At 34.0% G+C, this 19708-nt stretch overlaps 1 protein-coding gene across 2 annotated transcripts in view; it reads left to right on the plus strand.

Moving 5' to 3' along the window:
• SLC30A9 (solute carrier family 30 member 9) overlaps positions 1-17326 on the plus strand; it is a 67379-nt gene extending 50053 nt beyond the window's left edge. For both annotated transcript variants that reach the window (XM_031942594.1, XM_023506035.2), the window contains 3 exons: positions 4426-4555; positions 6266-6379; positions 13464-17326. In XM_031942594.1, the coding sequence (XP_031798454.1) occupies positions 4426-4555; positions 6266-6379; positions 13464-13508 (289 nt within the window). In that variant the 3' untranslated portion in view covers positions 13509-17326. The remainder of the gene's footprint in view (positions 1-4425; positions 4556-6265; positions 6380-13463) is intronic.
• Positions 17327-19708: the final 2382 nt, after the last annotated feature.

A 19708-nucleotide genomic window follows, 5' to 3' on the forward strand; every position in this document is an offset into this window, starting at 1 on the left:
GTCCTAGAGAATCTGATTAGCAAACTTCTCTTGGTGGAGAAGTGGGTACTTCAGATGTGGAATAAGCTCTACATTATTAGATGGATTGCTGTGTTAACTGACTTAAAATATTTTCTGCATTCTGAGGAAAGATTCCATTTGTCAAAGAGTACGGTTAAGGGAAAATGACTATTGTAAAAGTAGCATGTGACAACAATTTTCATAAGTTTTAAAAAAGTAATTGTAGCATATACACCAGCATTTATTATAGAAGATTTAGAGATAGAGATTTCTTGGAATTGATAAATTTGTAAGATTCTCCAAAGCAAGATAGCATGACTTTAATTTAAAAGTGAAAATGGTAAAAAGTTTGATTGAAAATTATGGCACAGAGGAAGAATCAGAAATAATTAAACCCAGTGTTTGATATAGCAAAAAAAATATTTAAACCTAGGAAAGAACTTTCTTCATGATAAGAACTATTGGAAAAACTAGAAAATTTCTGGCAGAAATTATGCAAAGAACATCTTATACTATATTCCACAATAAAATGCATACTGTGATACAATTCTATAGTAAGATGTCAAAATGTGTATGTAACATGAATATTAAAAATCATACCATAAAAAACAGAAGCAAATCATATTCCTTTTACAGCTATGGGTAAGGGCTGAACTCTTAACAAAATAAGTTATCAGAGACAATTGCAAAAAATAAAATAAATAATTTTGATTAAATGAAATTAAAAATAATTGCACAAACAAAATGAACACATTTGGGATAAGAGGAATGCAGTTGATTGGGGAAAAGTTTTCATCATATTTTTTTGGTAACGTTTTGTAACAAGATAAGCAAACAGCTAATAAATATATAAAACCAAAAGCTGTTCCTCATTAGGTAAGGAGTCAAAAGATATAAATCAACAGTTCTCAAAAGAATAAAAAACTGATAACTATGAAAAAAGGATCCATATCACTAATAAGAAGAGAAATGCAAAGCACAACAATCCTGTACTTTCATCTAACACTCAGCAAATGGACAAAAATGACAAAAAAGGGGAAAATCTTAATTGTTGGAAAGGCCATGTGACAATTTGCATGCCAGGGCACTCTTGGTTTAGTTGTGAATTAGTCTGACCATTCTGAGACTATTTGACTTTAGGGTCTCTTTGGCTTATCCCAAAGATAGCTAAGAAAGGGAAAAAATTCATATACAAAATTATTTGTAGTGGTACTCTTTGACGTAGAAAAGAACTGGAAATAAAGTTGAGGTATCCATAATTTGGGAAATGATTGAATAAAAAAAATGTGACATGAATGTGATGGAGTTATTTCATGAAATGAAACGTTGGAAGAGATGAATTCAGAGAAACTTCAGAAGACTTTGTTTGATGCAAGGAATTTATTCGATAACTTTGTAAAGTAAAACAACTTTGAAAGACTTAAGAAATTTAATCAACACAATGACCATTTCAAAACTCCATAAAACAAATGATGAATCATTCTTCCTGCCTCCTAACAGAAGTGATAGACTCTAGGGGCAGACAAGGCATTTTCTGAGACTACCTAGGTGTATATTTTCTTGCTTAACTATGCTTTTTTGTTATAAGGGAGGATATTTATCATTATTGTTATCATTAATATATTTTGGGGAGAAAATTATGAGTGTGTAATAATAAACCAAAAAGAAAGGAAAGAAAAAAATCATTACTGAAACATTTGTAAAGTACACAGATCAGTAGAAAGTTCAGAAAAAAAGACAAGCACACAAGAAAGTTAGTATTGGATAGTAATATAAATTTACCATGTTAAATTTATTGTGTACTTAAAAAAATCTTAAGTGTGCCTAAAGGAGATATTCATAATTTTGTATACAGTTCTCTTTCTGTTTATGGAAATGATCATATTTGCTGTTGCCTGTCAAGTTCATGAGAGAAAAGATATTTAAAATGTCTTTCAAAAGAATTGATTAATAGGAGAGAAGAGAACTTGAAAATACAACTTCTTTTTCATTGAAATTCAACAATAAATTTTAATATTTTAAAAACATTTCCGTAGTGGCATAGTTAAGTGGTCTGGGATTCTGACATTTATGGTCATCTCAAAACACCTTAGATTTTTACCCATTAAAAATTAATTCAATTCAGTAAATATCTATTGGGTGCCTACTGTGTCAGGCTCAGACAGACAGCCCCTGTCTACATGGAGCTGAAATAGGGACATGATGTTTCATGGGATCCAAACCAAGCACAGCTGCCAATGGAAAACAAAGCTACCTGGAAAGCCCTGAGTCATTTATAAGGGAGAGTTTGGAATGAGCTTATTGCCTGACCTTCCAGCCCTGCGGTCAGAGAGATGAGTGCCCAGGAAGTTGGGGATCAGAACTGAGTCAGTGTAAGATTTCAGGTGTCAGCTTGTCCTGTAGACACTGGGAAGAGCCGCTGATGGGACAGAATGACTGTGAAACATGAATGTGCCTTTCTTTTAGGAAAGGGATTCTACCATAAGTTCTAAAGTTAAAAATTTTAAAAGTGAAGTTAATTTTAGAGGAAATAAAGCACCTTAATTTGTGATAACAAATAAAGTGCTTTATATTCTGAATTCTGTCTGTCCAACCTTGATGTATATGCAATTATGTAAATGGTTTGAGAATGGTTTGTAGATGGGAGTTGTATTGTGTTAAATTCAATATTAGACTTGGTGGTGACTTAATCAAAATGAAAAAATCCATGATAGTACCTTCAGGAAATCCAAGTAATTGCAGTGTAAAATGTTGAGAGGCTCTTGGTAATGGTGTATTGAGAAAGCACTTCTAAGTAGATCTTCAGCACACATATTTTTAAGGTGGTAAAATCAATGAATATAATTCAGTAAGAAGACCTGGTCCTGTCATGCAGCTTTTCTTGTTGTTTATGTCACAAGACAGATGATAATAGGTACTGTTTTAGCTGTTAGAATTGCCTTATTTTTCTGGTCTTTTTTTTTTTTTTAACCTAGTTATAAAAAACTACATTGAAAAAAAAATCAATATTTAGTAAACTTATTGAATTAAAAGACAGGATAAATTTGATAGTCTGTGGCTAAGAATCAAGATTTATGAGTTTATTTTAAAGAGGGAGTGAATATGTGCCTCAAAAGTGGTTGCAGGTATATTTTTATATACTTTTATATCTGAATTTAGTCTGGATATATATGGATATGAGTTTAAAAAGGTATTTTAGAACATATGCTAATATTGCCTAGATATTTGTTTAAATAAGAGCAAAAACTATTTTATGGTATTGTATGAAAAGTGATTGAAATATTTTATGTACAACTTTTAATTCAGGTAAGATATTTTTTCTGAGGACCCTTTATAACTTGTTCAGTGATGAATATTAAATCATCGGTTCTTTTTCTCACCCTAGATATCTCGTCAAAACCCCTCCCATTTTTTTGTTTGTTCAATAACCTTCTCAGAAGCAAATCATGCCCATGACCAACTCAGTAGTACTATTCAGGTATATTGTCATCTAGCTTTTCTGATCAGTGAGTTGTACAGCCTTCAGTGTTGTGCTATATAAGGAATATATATTTTTGAAAAAAAGTAAATTAAACTCACTTTTTGTTACCTTTGAAGTTCTAAACTCTCTGTCCCTCCCCACCACACAGTTAAGATCACCACCGTGACACAGGTGGTTGCTCTCTCTGTCAGAATGTACTGTGTAGACTTCTTTCTCTGGAGGTAGAGAGCAACGTCTTCCTAGGTCCTTCTTAGTCGATCTGAATATGTATAATGCTCAGAGTAGTTGAGTCTGCAAGCCCTATTGCAATTACTGTATCCAATATTCTCTTGGTTCAGGAATACTTTCTTAATTAAATTTCCCCCCAAAAGACCCCTCTTCTTTCCCTCTCAGACTTTCCAACAGTAATGAGCAAGATCTCCCAGTCCTCTGTTAACAAATATATCCAGGGTCAAAATGTGTGTGTGCGCGTGCGTGTGTGTGTGTGTGCACGTGTAAGTGTGTATATGAAAGGAAATGATCTAGAAGAAAATGAAATTTTTAAGAGATGTCACTTTGTGGATGCCCTGGATAGAGGGCGGGACTTGGGAAAGATTTGGGTTCAAATCCTGCCTCTGACCCCTCAACAAGAGAGGGTGTGGCAATTTTTAAGATAAAATCCCCATGCAGTGTAACAAGTTCATTTTGGGTTATGTGCAAGTAGTTGAATAGATTGTCACTAAATCTTTTAAATCTCTACCTATGCAAAACAAAATAAACAATATATATTTTTAAAAAGTCAGAGCACTTGAAAATGAAAAAAGATCAAAGGATACTTATCAATGAGTACTATCCCCATCAGGTGACTCATCATTAGGGAAAAGAGAATTCTAGGCTTATAATTAACCAATTATCTTTTAAAAGTTTGTGTTTCTAAGTATGTGTATATGTTTGCTTGCTTTTAGGGCAATTCATGATGTTAAAGCCACAGACCTGGGAATGGGTAAAGTTAGATTTAAGGCTGAAGTAGATTTTGATGGGAAAGTTGTTACACGGTCTTATTTGGAAAAACAGGACTTTGACCAGTTGTTGCAAGTAAGTTACTTTAAAATTCTCACATAACTACTTTGTTTTCCTTATGATCAAATATATTTTAAGAATTAAAAATAAAATTTTCCTGTTTTTTAGAATCTCAAATCCTTCCAAATCTTAAGCTTAAAACAAAAATTTGCTAGATGGCAGTTCACTTACAATTTTGGTAAAACATAGCACCCTTGGGGCTGGCAGTGAATATATTTTAATGAAATTATAGAAAAAACTTGGAGCATAGTGGAAGAAAAAAGACAAAAGCAGAATACTACCTTTTCTCATAAATGGTACAAGTATACTCATGGACTCTAGATCCAGAGAAAAAAGGCTTTTTGTGGGAATAGGATAGAGATGGGACCTAAAGGTATCATTTCTCTGATGGAACAAGCTCCTGGATGAAAAAAATTCTGTCAATGCAGCTTGATACCTTCACTGTAATGTAATCTTAGAGAGCTGCTTCCAGCACTAAGTAGTCTGTTTTTTAAAAAAAAGTACTGGAACCTGCTCTCCTTAAATATAAGATTGATACCTAGAATTTGACTCATTGACTACTTATGTTTTAGTTTTATTCTTTTTTTAAAATTTTAAAACATATTTTCCTTTGTGTGCTATGGAATACAGAGGATTTTGTAATTACAGAAACAAAAAGTAAAGGACCATTGTTGAAAGAACAAGGAAGGGATAGTTGCCTTTTTAAAGCAAGTGGCAAAAATCTGTTTGCCACATGTCAGGATAATAAGCGGGCCAGTTGCCATTACTGTGCCCAATGGAGAGTTGTTGACTGGCTCTCACCTTTGCTGGCCCTACTTAGAAGATGGAGCAGATTAAGTATCTTCTTCTCCCTGATATATTAAAGCCGATCAGAACCTTGGTTTAAAGCATACAATGGTTGTTGATCCCTGCTTTATAGAATAAAAGGACACATAATGTGCTGAAAAATGAATAGATTTTTTTAAAGCTTTTTATTTTCAAAACACATGCATAGATAATTTTCTACATTCACTCTTGTAAAACCTTGTCTTCCAAATTTTTTCTCCTTCCCTTTCCTCCATCCCCTCCCCTAGACAGCAGGTAATTCAATATATGTTAAATGTGTACAGTTCTTCTAAACATATTTCCGCAATTATGCTGCATAAGAAATATTGGATCAAAAAGAAAAAAATAAGAAAGAAAACAGAATGCAAGCAAACAACAAAAAAAAGTGAGAATGCTATGTTGTGATCCACACTCAGTCCCCACAGTCCTCTCTTTGGGTGCAGATGGCTCTCGATGAAATAGATTCTTGAGAATTAAACAAAAATAAAGTTATATTATTTTGAATTTATTTAATGTTTTATATGTACATACATAAACATATGCATATTACATACATATATATATATATCTCTTGGTTTTTACATACTCTCTAATTTTCCTTATCCTGACTGATTTTTGAATTAAAAATCATTTACTTTAGCAAACTGGTTTTAGCATTTTTCTAGTGTATTTTGTGAGAATATATTTTGTTTGAAATAAGTGTTTCCTTGAGTAGGCTTATTTGTTGTGGGAAGATCTTAATTATAATTTGATTTTTTTTTTTTTTTGATGTGACATATGTATAGATATGTTGTTTAAGAAAGAATCATGTATTTTTGGTAGCTTTCCCTTTTCTACTCATAAGTGTGTCTTTTCAAAGTATATCCCCCTATTCTTCTTTCCTATAATTTTCTTTTGCAGGAAATCCAGGAAGTAAAGACTCCTGAAGAATTAGAAATCTTTATGCTTAAGCATGGTGAAAATATTATTGATACTCTAGGAGCTGAAGTAGACCGACTTGAGAAGGAGCTGAAGGTAAGCTATATTTAAGAGTAGATACTTAGCAATCTTGGGTTTGGATGAAAAAGACCTACGATCATTCCAGTCCTGACTGCAATTTAATTAGCTGTATCACCTTGGAGAAGAGACTTTCTCTTTGGACCTCAATGAATTCATCTGTTAAATGAGAGGCTTGGAAGAGGTGATTTCTCAAGGGTTTTCCGTTTCTAAATCCTGGGATGCTTCTGAGCCATCTGCAGATTGCAGTCCATTCTTTCCACTTTCTCTTAGATCATTTTTGTGAAAGTTCTTCCATAAATCCTTTACAACATGTCTGGGCAGGGTGCTGAAATTATTCTTATTGATCCTTGATGCTTTGGGAACATTTCTCCCTCCTTATCCCTTTGGGGTGACCTCTGGTTTGAATCTTCTGAGATCCTGGATTTGCAGGCTTAGAGCCTTACTGGAAATTGGAGTGGCAGTAATTTCAGGGAGGAGCAAGGGTCCTTAAATGCACTCTGTACCTTCCCCAAGCTGTTGTGTCTGCCGCCCTCGCTTCAGTTTTGTGTCCAGCTGGGTGCAGGTCAGCGTGGTCCAGGGCAGGGCCTGCTCACTCGCCTCATGAGACTGGTACAAAAGCATCTGTGAAAAGGCCCCTCGAGAAGATTCCGTCAATAAGGAATTTCCCTTTGGACCTTGCCCTGCCAGGGCTGGCCATGACCCACAGACGTGGTCTTTGACAATGATGGGATCGCAGATCGAGTGCTTGAGGTTCAGCTGGGCCAACGCCCACATTTGACAATATAAACCGAGTGTCAGACGGGTCATGACTCATCCTGGGCTCCACTGTGACCTAAGTCAGGGTCAAACGGAAGTATTCTGACCCGAATCCAGCACTTTACCCTCTGTGCCTTGTAGGTCAAAGTTTTCTGAAAGGTACATCTATTTTCTCTCTTATTTGATATCAGTACATGGACTGACAGAAAAAAGTTATCTTTTTGGTGACTGCTATCAAAGAACGTTAAATGTTCTTTAAAGTGCACAGAAATTATCTTATCAGAAGAGAGGCTTTCTTTTCCTAATTTGCCCTCCCCCCCTTTTTTGTAATTAATATATAGTAAATATAGTAGTTTCTTGCATTCCTGGCACTTGTTAGTCATTTATATAGAAAATAATTTGCGATAACCTCCTACTGTTATTTTTTATTTTATCAAGGATACCTTCAATAAATATATCCTACATAGAGATATTCTTTCATTTGATGATCTCATTAGCTACCATAGATTAAATTATCTCTCTGCTATAATTGTCCATTATACTTATTCAGCGCTAACCTTTCTCCTGGTTTCCAGTCTCATTTCCCAGATGGATGTCTTCAACTCAGGACGTATCCAAAATTATACTCATCATCTTTCCTGCCTAAACCTTCTCTTCTTTCTAACTCCTTTATTGTTGTGGAGGGGAGCCGCATCCTCCTGGCTCACCACCAGGCTTCATTCTTCACTCCTCACACTTGACCCCTATGTCTGATCTGTGGCCAAGGCCCCCTTCTCACCTTTGGCTCGCCACAGCCCTGAGGCATGACCTGTCCCTTCCCACCTCTTCCTAGGACATCTGCCTGCCACAAGGCTCTTTCCCCCTGCAGTCCATCCTCTGTTCAGCTGCCGAAATGATCTCTCTAAAGCGTGGATCTGACTATGTCAAACTCCCTGCTCCAGAGATTTCTGGGCTGAACTAGGAAATCCTCTGCTTGGTATTTAAAGTCCTGTCCCCAGCCCCCTTGCCTCTTTTCTGCAGTCCAGTTGTGCTGTCCTTGACGTTCCTCTCACACAGCAGTCCAGCTCAAACTCAGTAAAAGTGATCAAGCTACTTAAAAAAAGCCTGACAGCATATGCAATATTCCATATCCATGGACACCCCTATTGCACCCAACTTCTTTGAAGTACTGGGGGTGGGGGTGGGGAAGGAGAGCTTTTTTTTTTTTGAGGATAAGCTTGTTCTTTGTAATTTGGGTTTTTTAAGTTTTAGTTTTTTAAATTTTTTTCCCACTTAACTTTGTTATCATTGTTTCCTTTGTTGTACTTATTTCACTTTTTATTAGCTAATGTAGATCTTTCTCTATATTGATCATTTTTGTATATTTATTTCCCTCAGGTGTTAGTAACTTATATTTTAATGAAAAAGTAGAAATGTAGATCAATATTTGTTGATGTCTTGTCATTTCCTTTTAAAAAATTTTTTCATCTGTGATTTTCCCATTTTGTTGGTGGTGTTTACTTTTCTTTGAAATATCTTGAAAGTTCATCCTCAAGAATTTAAAAATGGTGTCACCTCCATCCTGCCCACAGAAACAATAATAATGGATGGCATTCATTATATGCTTTGTTTATTAGCTTATTTGGTCCTTAGTACTCCAAGACTTGATTTTACAAAGGAGAAGGCAAATCTCTAACTTGTCCATGATCACGTACCTAGTGAATGATAACATGATTCAAACCTATTTATCTCGTAACTTCATGTTATCTTTTTGCCTGTATTTATCAGGAGTGCTGTAGAGTGAAGTAATTAAGTGTTCCCTATTTCTTATTGCCTTTGGGCACAGTCAGCCAATTCCAGCAAGTCTTTTATTTGCCTTTCCACAAAGAACACTTCTGTTTCACTGCATCTTCATAACTTGTGACTTTAAAATTTATAGACTGTCAGTATGGATGTGGCTAAATTTTTCTAGTAGTGTATCAACTTTTAAGCCTCTGGACAATTTTCATTTAGGATGTCATTAGTTAAATGAATGCTTTTATAGATGTTTTAAAATCTGTATGATTATTTTCACCTTTTGACCTTTTCCCACTACTCTCCTATTATTTCTGTAAACGTGGAACAGGGCTTTGTAGGCTTTGAAGGTTATTTGGTCTTTTTATCTGTTTCATTATAAAGATTTTCTTTACAAATGAATGATATTTTCATATTTACATGGGAAATGTAAAAATACCTTTAGAGATATATTTTAGTAAAATATTAGAAAGGGTGAAATTTGACTTTGAAAACATGCATTAATATTGCTTTTATTTCACTTAACATGGTTTTTAATTTTACAGTTTGTCTCTGTTCACTTGGAGAGCATTACTACTTATTCATCCTAGTATCATTGAAATACCTGATTAACTTTTCTGAAATATGGTCCAATGATCTCATTTATGAACACTTGAATTTGAGGATAGGTTTAATGAGAAACAACTTTTAAATGGGTTTAAAACTATAGTTAATATTTCATGAGAACATATTCCCCAGGAATGGTAGATTCCAGTGTTTTTTAAAAGAATTTTATTTCAAGCCAAAAGGGGAAAAGTAGTTTATGAATGACCTGGTTCTTCTTTCTTAATACTGAAGTGTCATGGGGAATGCTCCCCAACAATATAGACCATCACTTATCCATGCCTGATTTTATCATATACAATTCTCATTCATATACCCCCTGAAGTTTGCCATGGGCAGTCCACCCAGGAAGCTGCAGCTTTTCTTTATCTCCCAATATCATGAGAGTGCCACTGGGACACACTGGCTGCCCACCATTTTTCTATCATACCGTCCACCCCGTCTTCTCTTTTTGCCCTACAATTAATTAAAAAAAAAATTTTTTTTTTGATTAAAGCTTTTTATTTTCAAAACATAGGCATAATTTTCAACATTCACCTTTGTAAAATCTTGTGTTCCAATTTTTTTCCTTCCCTTCCATCCATCCCCTCCCCTAGATGTCAAGTAATGCAGTATGTTAAACATATGCATTTCTTCTGTACATATTTCCACGATTATCATGCTGCATAAGAAAAATCAGATCAAAAGGGAAGAAAAATGAGAAATAAAATTCCAGCAAACAACAATAAAAAGTGAAAATAATATGTTATGATCCACACTCAGTTCCCACAGTGCCCTCTCTGAGTGCAGATGGCTCTCTTCATCACAAGATCATTGGAAGTGGTCTGAATCGCCTTATTCCTACAATTAATTTTCTGATGACATTCTTTGTTCCTGTTCTTTGGAACTTAGTAAAGTCCAAGATTTTTTCCACTCTTGGTACCTTCATTTCTTGTAAGTGCTTTCAGGTTCATCCTTCAGAATCCTTACCGGTTGTAAAGCATTGCTTCTATAACTCTGATCCACTGCAGTTGTTTTTACCGTCTTTATTTTCTTTAATACCATTTCTTCTTGTTCTGTAAGCATCTAAGACACTGCGATGATAAGGTCAAGTGTAGTGACTCAGTTGTCCTTAGCTTTTGTAAACAATCTCAGTTTTTCTTCTTTCCTTTTTTTTCCTTTTTTTTAAAATTAAAAAAATTAAAATAAATTAATAAATTAATTAAATTAAATATTCATCATGCTGCACAAGTTCTAGGAAGCCCATTTAGGTTGAGATGATTTTGCATCATTACAAATCTGTGTCAGGAGTCTCTGCCATGTTTTAACCTGATTCATTTAAGGCATATAGCACATGGAGAATCTTACCATCCACAGGGATTCTCTTATTGACCTGGGCTTTCTGCATGGGACCTCCTTCTCCCTGCAGTATAGGGACACATACTTATGGCAGACTTACATCTTCTTTCTTCTTATCCAAATGAAATTGAGCTGGGTTGTTTCTCTTGTTTCATTTTCCATGAAATCTTGAATGATCTTGATTTATGGATGGAAGACACCTTGCAAGAAAGCCTAAATGCCCACTGAGATCTTCAGATAATCTTCATCTTTCGGTCAATTGAAGGATGATAAGAATGTGGTGTGTTGTTGAAGACTGAAATCCTGCTTATTCCTTATTTGTATCACAATTGAAAATGCTCCTAATTCACATATATTTGGAGAGGTTTTGTATAAGTGAGAGAGTAGGAATAGAGGCTGATTATAGTTGATGTTTCTTTGGTCACCTTTGCTCAGAAATTAGTAAGGTCCAAGATTTTTTCCACTCTTGGTACCTTGATTTTTTTAAGTGTCTTCAGGTTCATCCTTCAGAATCCTTATGGTTGTAACTCATCACTTCTATAACTCTGCTTGATTCAGTGCAGTTGTTTTTACCATCCTTTAGGGCCATTTCTATTTGTTCTGTAAGCATCTAAACTCTGCGATGATAAGGTCAAGTGTGGTGACTCAGTTGTCCTTAGCTTTTGTAAACAATCTCAATTTTTCTTGTTTTCTTCTTTCCCTTTTTTTTTTTCCTTATATGCCCTTGGTATGATTTTGTTTAGATTTCTTGCTACACTTTCTGTAAACTGGCTTTACCCTTCATTGCTTCTTTCTGCTTTATCAGATGATAGTACTCATAATCATCCATCATCCTCCTTGGTAAGATTTTACAGATGACTTAATATTCTAAACTGACTTGGCCTTTGGCAGCCATCTCTCTCCACTTGACAAGTAAGCTAAATGTTTGCTGACTAAGGTTTTTCCCCCAAGCAGTTTTGGTCTCTTGTTGGGGGAATTAATTTACATTGGTTTAACTTCTGATTGAATTTATTACAGTTAGTGCTGATATAATTTCTATTGTTCATTTCCCATTTTTTATTTCAATAGCTTGTTTAAATAAGTCAGAGCTAAATCATTCCTATTCTTCTTGATTATTATAAATTCTTACCTTAACTCTGAATATGGTCCGACTGTGGTCTGACTGTGCCCAGGAATTAGCCTCAAATCCACAAAATTTTTTCCTTATATCTTAATATCTTCTGGTAATTGTATTTTTTTTTTAATTGCAACTTCTGTTCCTACTTGAATTTTCTTTTCTATTAGAATCAAGCTGTGGGTGATCTTAATAAAATAAATCCAACAGGATTGTCTGGCAGTGAATTCAGATCTGGCCTAGTAGGTAAAATGTGGTATGATGTATGATCATCTCTGTGTAAGAAAGGCTAGAAATAAATTGTCTTGGATACTTTGCCAGCAAAAGGAGAGGATATGTTTGAATCCATTGGAATTTGTTCACTTAAAAATAAGGATTTATTGGCTACAAAAAATGAATAGGCCTTCTTCAAATTGAGTCTTTTATTATATCCTTTTATTGGTGAATCATGTTCACATGGATATGTGTGCAAATAGCACTGATAGGGATAGAAACTGGATCTGTGATTTACATTAGATAGAGATTACCCAGGTGCACCCAATGCAGCTTAAGGCATGTTGTAAAGATGATGAGAGGTTACATGATTTGCCTGAGATCACAGAGCCAAGATTTTAATTCAGATTTTCCTTGCCTTTCCTACCGAAATAGACTCAGAATGATTTGTAAATGACCCTCAATTTTCACTTCATCCTTTTCTTAGCATGAATTGATGGTACCCAAATATTTGATTGGAAACATAAAATGCTCAAAAAAGGGATTCCTGCTTTAAGTTTAGTGTACTCTGAAAAGGTGAGATGCTAGGAATGTTTTTAGTAGATTCCTATTTCCCATGGGAATACACACACACGTAAATACATACATATATATGAATATGCTGCATTTCACAGATCCTCTTCACTTTAAGTTTTTTAATTTACCTTAAGACAGCTTTCCTTCCACTTTGATGATGATAATTGAAATATATAGAACATTTTATGGTTATTGTTAAGTCATTTCCATGACTTCATTTGGGGTTTTCTTGGCAAAAATATCAGAGTTTGCCATTTCCTTCTCCAGCTCATTTTCCAGATGAGAAACTGAGGCAAACTGGGTGAAGTGACTTCTGGCTAGTAAGTGTCTGAGGCTGAATTTGAACTTCCCAGGACTTCAAGCAAAGGACTATCCACTGAGCTACTTTTTAAGAGTTACATTAAAAAAGTATTTGAATGGATAGCAGAGAGGCTAGCAAATAACCTCGTAAAAATTCCCACAGTAAAGCCAAAGTTGGGAGCCAAAGACTGTCTTTCAGAAGAACTCAGAGTGATGGAACCACTGACTTAACTTTTTATAAAAAGTTCATAGATGATCCACTCAAAAAGGCATCATTTTTTTCCCTTGAAAATGTTCTTTGGCTCATGGATGTGATATTTATAATCAGTATTTTAGAGACATAGTCTCAATGAGACTCAAAACAAAAGTCTTTTCTCTTTTAATTATGAATAATATGGTGGTGTTTTGTTTTGTTTTTCCTTCCAGAAACTAAATCCTGAACTACGACATGTAGATTTGGAAATATTATAAATTAGATGGGATCTCCTCAGTGAACACTCTTGGAAACAGTTTTGTCCAGAACTAAGAAAACCACAGTGACATCAGCACCTTACCTCCTCTGCCAGCTTTCCTTATGCCGAGGGAGTCAGCACAATGCCGAAGCCATTTTGGGGAAAGAATCTTAAGGGAAATGTCTTCTATGAATGAGCAATCTAACTGGCCAGAGAACTAAAACTGCTTATTGTTTCTATGTGAGAAATACTACAAGTTAATTTGAAAAATCATGTTTTTTTGTGTTTTAGTAGATGCATTTTCATTTCTTATTCTTAGTTGCCCATGTCAGCCTTTCACTTTGTATAGTATTTTGCAATCATGTTTTATCCCTTTCTTTACTCTAGTAAACATAGATGGAGTCTGCAGGATTATTATTTATAATATGGAGGTTAGTAAATGCTTTACTCTGTCACAGCCTCCCACTCCTGACCATAATGACATCTTCTAGGTGAGAAATGTGTAGTTTTTTCTCTTTGTAAAATGGTACTTTGTGTCTCCCCTTGCTTACAGAGCTTAGAATCTCATTTCCACTTGCTTAGTGATTCTTGACCTGGCTGCTGACAACCAACTTTTTTTTTTTTTTTTTTTAAATATGGTGAACTGTACATGCTGGGTTCAGAGGTGATGTGGTTACTGGGGCTGAATGAAGGCATTCTTGATAGAATATCCGAGAAATGGTAGAGCCTCTATTTTTCTTTGTAGTAATTTTTTTTTCCTTCATTTTGAGTAATATTTATTAATATATAAGGAATTGTAACACATTTTGGGGAATTTCCTAGAAACTATGGACTTGTGGTGGCTGCTTTTTTTTTTTTCCTTTTCAGTAATAACCACAATATGTATTTACTAGGAGAGAAAGTATATATCAAAGTTTTAATGTTCTGTAAACTATATTAGAAATATTTATAATTTTACAGACAGGAAGACATTTTTAATTTATTTAAGCAGAGGCACAACTTATATAAATCTGAATTGTGGATTTTTTTTTTTTTTTTATTTTAAATTGAGCTCCTCACCTGTGAAGTGAAACTTCTTATCCCGAAAACTATGTGAGTGACTGTCATAATATTGATTGCATAGATTAAGGTACCTGAATTGTGGTTTTTCTAGTATTTACCAAATGGGCATTCAGCACAGCAAGATTGGTAATAACAGATAATTTAAGCAAATAGTTTTCTAATGACTTTGTGTGTTGTTGAGGTAAGGTGGTATAGTTTACTAGTTGGAAATTGAATAAAAACTGAAGCTGTGTATCTGTTCTCCAAAACAACCAACTCAATATGCACTTTAAAAATTGTGAGGTAAAAGTGAGTGTTGGCCCATGGAAGGCTTTGGACAAGATGAAATTATAATAGTGATTCCATTGCTAGGTAAGCTGGTGCTTTGAAAAAGAAGTGTAGCACAAGTTTGAAATAGTTTCCAAAAAAGGTATTTGGATTAAAATTTGTGAATTGCAGCAGTTCTGGAGACCAAAACATTGATCCAGTGGTTTGCAATGGTATTTTTAATCCTAAAATGTCATTTACCAGGAATAATAAGAAATTAAACTGGTATACATTTTTGACCGTTACTGAACATTGTGTATGCTATTTATTTTAAGTGATATGACATTCCAAAAAGTTTTTTTTTTTTAAGGAGCATGAAATTGCACATAATGTATATAATTTTATACATTAATAATGGGTCATTATAATGGGGTCAAAGAATCTGACCCTATTTTTGTTTTTTCAGTTTTTTTTTAATTCTAATTTCCTCTATCCCCTTTTTCTCCCTGCCTCCTACCAGCTAATTGTTGTCCTATGTTGAGTGCCATCTGCAAAGAAGCTGGCTGTAATCCAACTTCTATTATAATTTATAAAATTAAAAGAACTAAACATTAGAATTAACCCTTTAAAAATAAGTAAAAGCTCAAGACTGGCATGTAGAAGTTACTTAGATGACATTTTAGATTCTTTGAAGGTCCTACTACAAAAAGATGAGAAGTGGTATTTTGATTCTTGATAACTTTTTGTTTTAATCTGGTTTTGGTTGATGTTACACCTCAACATTTTCGTGTTGGTGATAAAGTACTCATCATTGGAGAGCATTAATGATCGAAGGCTATGTCACCAGTTTTCCTTTGTTTTTTTTCCTCCCTTTACTTTCAGGTGGTTTTAAATGAAATTTTATAGGAACAATTTTGAATATTTAAGTATTTAGTAATTTGAGTATTAGAATTTGGTACCAGGAAACCTTAAAAATCACTTTCTCTAAATCTTATTATCTTCATTTTAAATTTTAAATAAATTAGAATTATATAGTCAGAAAATTGGAATTCTTATAAATTGAGAGGCATATAGACAATAGGATGTCTTTTTTTTTTTTTTAACCTAAAAATGCTTCTAAAGTTTTAGGTTCCCATCAGCTTAAATGATAAGAACTTAATACTACATGTGAATAATTTGAGGAAATGTCACCTATAAGATAAAAGTTACAAAATATCCATTATCGGGAGGGTTATGAGTAAAATAGTTTTAATGCCTTCATGGTAATGTACCAGTTATGATACGTGACATAATGTGTGTATTTGTCATTTTACATGCATATTTTATAAACTTGGTAGTATGTGACATCAGTAATCTAAAATAAGAGGGATTATTCAATTTTGCTTGTAGTTCTGTTTAATTATATAAGCCAAGTCATTCAAGAGTATTTGGATTTTGAGGCAAACCCCAAAATTTGTTTTCAGCATTATAATTCACATTTCCCATCAAATTGTGCAGCCTGTCTTAAAGAAGAAAAGATGCTCCTTAGATGTCAGTGATTAGAGTCAAGTAGAACAGGTCTTGCATTGTGCATTGAAGAACAGTAAATTAGACATGGGTAGGCAGGGTGTTCTAGCTGCAAAGGGTTCTTTATTCCTGAGTAGCTTGAGCCGACATCTGGGAACTATCATTACGAATGGCATAGTTTTTCTTAACTCTTAAGAGTTCTTAAGAAGTGGCGTGATCTTTAATCATAATCTTTAATGGAAGAGTGCACATTTCTACACTATGGTAATAACGAACTTATTTTAAATGGACTATTCAGCCTAATTTTGATTATAGCTTTTAAGACAGACAGTATCAGAAGGCTGTAGTTGTTAAACACTAGTCTCTAAGACTCTGGAGAGAGATATGGTATCAGAATCATTAAATATCTGCTGACATTCAGGTGAGGTTTCCCAACATTATGAATAAAGCTAAACAAAATGACCAAGTTGTCCCAAGTGTTAACTTAATACTTTACTAGGGATTATGATCTATAATCTTTATTGATGTCTTCTCATCATTCAGATAACGATTTCTACTTCCATTTTAAATTTTATATATTTTTCAAGGTGTTTTGAGGTGTCAAAAATTGGGTACTACAGAAAACTTAACAAAAACATTTCAAGTGCACATTTTAGTCTTCATGCAGACAATGTGATGATTTAGCATTTTATTGTGTGACAACCTCCAATATGCTAAACCATCAGAAAGGAGTGACATAAAGAGTTAAAGATAAACTGGATACACTTGACTCTGAAGGCGTTAACCATGGATTTGTTCATCCCTATCTTTTTGAAGCAAAGCTTTGTAAGGCACTTGTATAAAAGGTTTGTCTAAAAGTCTTTATTTTGTAAACACGTTTACTACCATATCTAAAATCTGGTTTTGTGGAGAAGAGACAATTCTAATTTCTCTTGGTTTGTATTTCATCCTTTTGATGTTATTGGTAAAAATAAGTTGGCCATGATGCTTTTTTTTTTCTCAATAAATGTCATATGCAAATAAGAGGAGTCGACATTTTGATTTGGAATCGGAAAAATAGTAAAGTGTATATTGAATTCTTGTATAAATCTTATGATAACAACTCACTGATCATCTGTTAGTTTCACATGCCTTTTAACTAAGAATCACACATATATTTGTGAGTGACATTCTGTAGGTTTGTAAGGATTTGTGGTTTTCTTCCTGCAAAGCTAAAAATATTGTAACTAATCATGGAGAGGTTTTAATGGCTATTTTGTGAGTCAGATATAGTTATTTATACACATAGTCATCAGCACACCATTGTGAGCTTGGAAGGTAATAATTTCTTAATGTATTATTTTTGCATTTTGAGAGGTCTTTAATAGTTGTTAACTTTATTTCCTATTTAGAGATATATCTAGACAGATAGAAGATAGAAAATTATAGATGATATGTTTTACAAAAACCTTTAATACACAAGGGTGCTTTGAGTTTGAATTTTATTTTTTATGTTTAAGGCAGACCTTATTAGAATAATTTAAAGTAATTTAATGTCTGGGGAAAGTACAGTTGTCTCCTAAAGTTACAACACAGCTGGTTGAAAAGAGGAATGCCACAAGATATTATTTATATATTAGAAAACAGTATTAAAAGGTGAACATATGTAGCACCTCCTTTTATTTTTAAATGCTTAGAGTGAAGTAGAAAGGAGAAACGGGGTAGTAAAAGAATTGGAAACAAATCATTTGCTCATTTTATTGTAGGTAAGATAACCAAATATATTGCATTTATTTTAAGTTATGCTTATGTTTTCTCATTTGTAAAATAAGGTGTTGAACTAGATTATCTGTTCAACCTCTAAAACATCTTGGATTAGTTATTTAAATGTGTGAACCAGCAGTTTAAATATCTGGGAGCATTTGTAAGTTTAAGGCAGTGTTCTTTTGTTTTTTTTGTTTTTTTTGTTTTTTTTTTTTTTAAATTTAATAGCCTTTTATTTACAGGATATATACATGGGTAACTTTACAGGATTAACAATTGCCAAACCTCTTGTTCCAATTTTTCACCTTACCCCCCCCCCCCCAACCCCTCCCCTAGATGGCAGGATGACCAGTAGATGTTAAATATATTAAAATATAAATTAGATACACAATAAGTATACATGACCAAAACGTTATTTTGCTGTACAAAAAGAATCAGACTCTGAAATATTGTACAATTAGCTTGTGAAGGAAATCAAAAATGCAGGTGTGCATAAATATAGGGATTGGGAATTCAATGTAATGGTTTTTAGTCATCTCCCAGAGTTCTTTTTCTGGGTATAGCTAGTTCAGTTCATTACTGCTCCATTAGAAATGATTTGGTTGATCTCGTTGCTGAGGATGGCCTGGTCCATCAGAACTGGTCATCATATAGTATTGTTGTTGAAGTATATAATGATCTCCTGGTCCTGCTCATTTCACTCAGCATCAGTTCGTGTAAGTCTCTCCAGGCCTTTCTGAAATCATCCTGTTGGTCATTTCTTACAGAACAGTAATATTCCATAATTTTCATATACCACAATTTATTCAGCCATTCTCCAACTGATGGACATCCATTCAGTTTCCAGTTTCTAGCCACTACAAAAAGGGCTGCCACAAACATTCGTGCACATACAGGTCCCTTTCCCTTCTTTATAATCTCTTTGGGATATAATCCCAGTAGTAACACTGCTGGATCAAAGGGTATGCACAGTTTGATAACTTTTTGAGCATAGTTCCAAACTACTCTCCAAATGGTTGGATTCGTTCACAACTCCACCAACAATGCATCAATGTCCCAGTTTTCCCACATCCCCTCCAACAATCATCATTATTTTTTCCTGTCATCTTAGCCAATCTGACAGGTGTGTAGTGGTATCTTAGAGTTGTCTTAATTTGCATTTCTCTGATTAATAATGACTTGGAGCATCTTTTCATATGACTAGAAATAGTTTCAATTTCTTCATCTGAGAATTGTCTGTTCATATCCTTTGACCATTTTTCAATTGGAGAATGGCTTGATTTTTTATAAATTAGAGTTAATTCGCTATATATTTTGGAAATGAGGCCTTTATCAGAACCTTTGACTGTAAAATTATTTTCCCAGTTTATTGCTTCCCTTCTAATCTTGTCTGCATTAGTTTTGTTTGTGCAAAAACTTTTCAGTTTGGTATAATCGAAATTTTCTATTTTGTGATCAGTAATGATCTCTAGTTCTGCTTTGGTCATAAAGACCTTCCCCTTCCACAGGTCTGAGAGGTAAACTATCCTGTGTTCCTCTAATTTATTAATAATTTCATTCTTTATGCCTAGGTCATGAACCCATTTTGAGCTTATCTTGGTGTACGGCGTTAAGTATGGATCAATGCCTAGTTTCAAGGCAGTGTTCTTTTGTATCAGAAAT

The sequence above is a fragment of the Sarcophilus harrisii genome, chromosome 6 (assembly GCF_902635505.1).
Source record: "Sarcophilus harrisii chromosome 6, mSarHar1.11, whole genome shotgun sequence".
Lineage (NCBI taxonomy): Eukaryota > Metazoa > Chordata > Mammalia > Dasyuromorphia > Dasyuridae > Sarcophilus > Sarcophilus harrisii.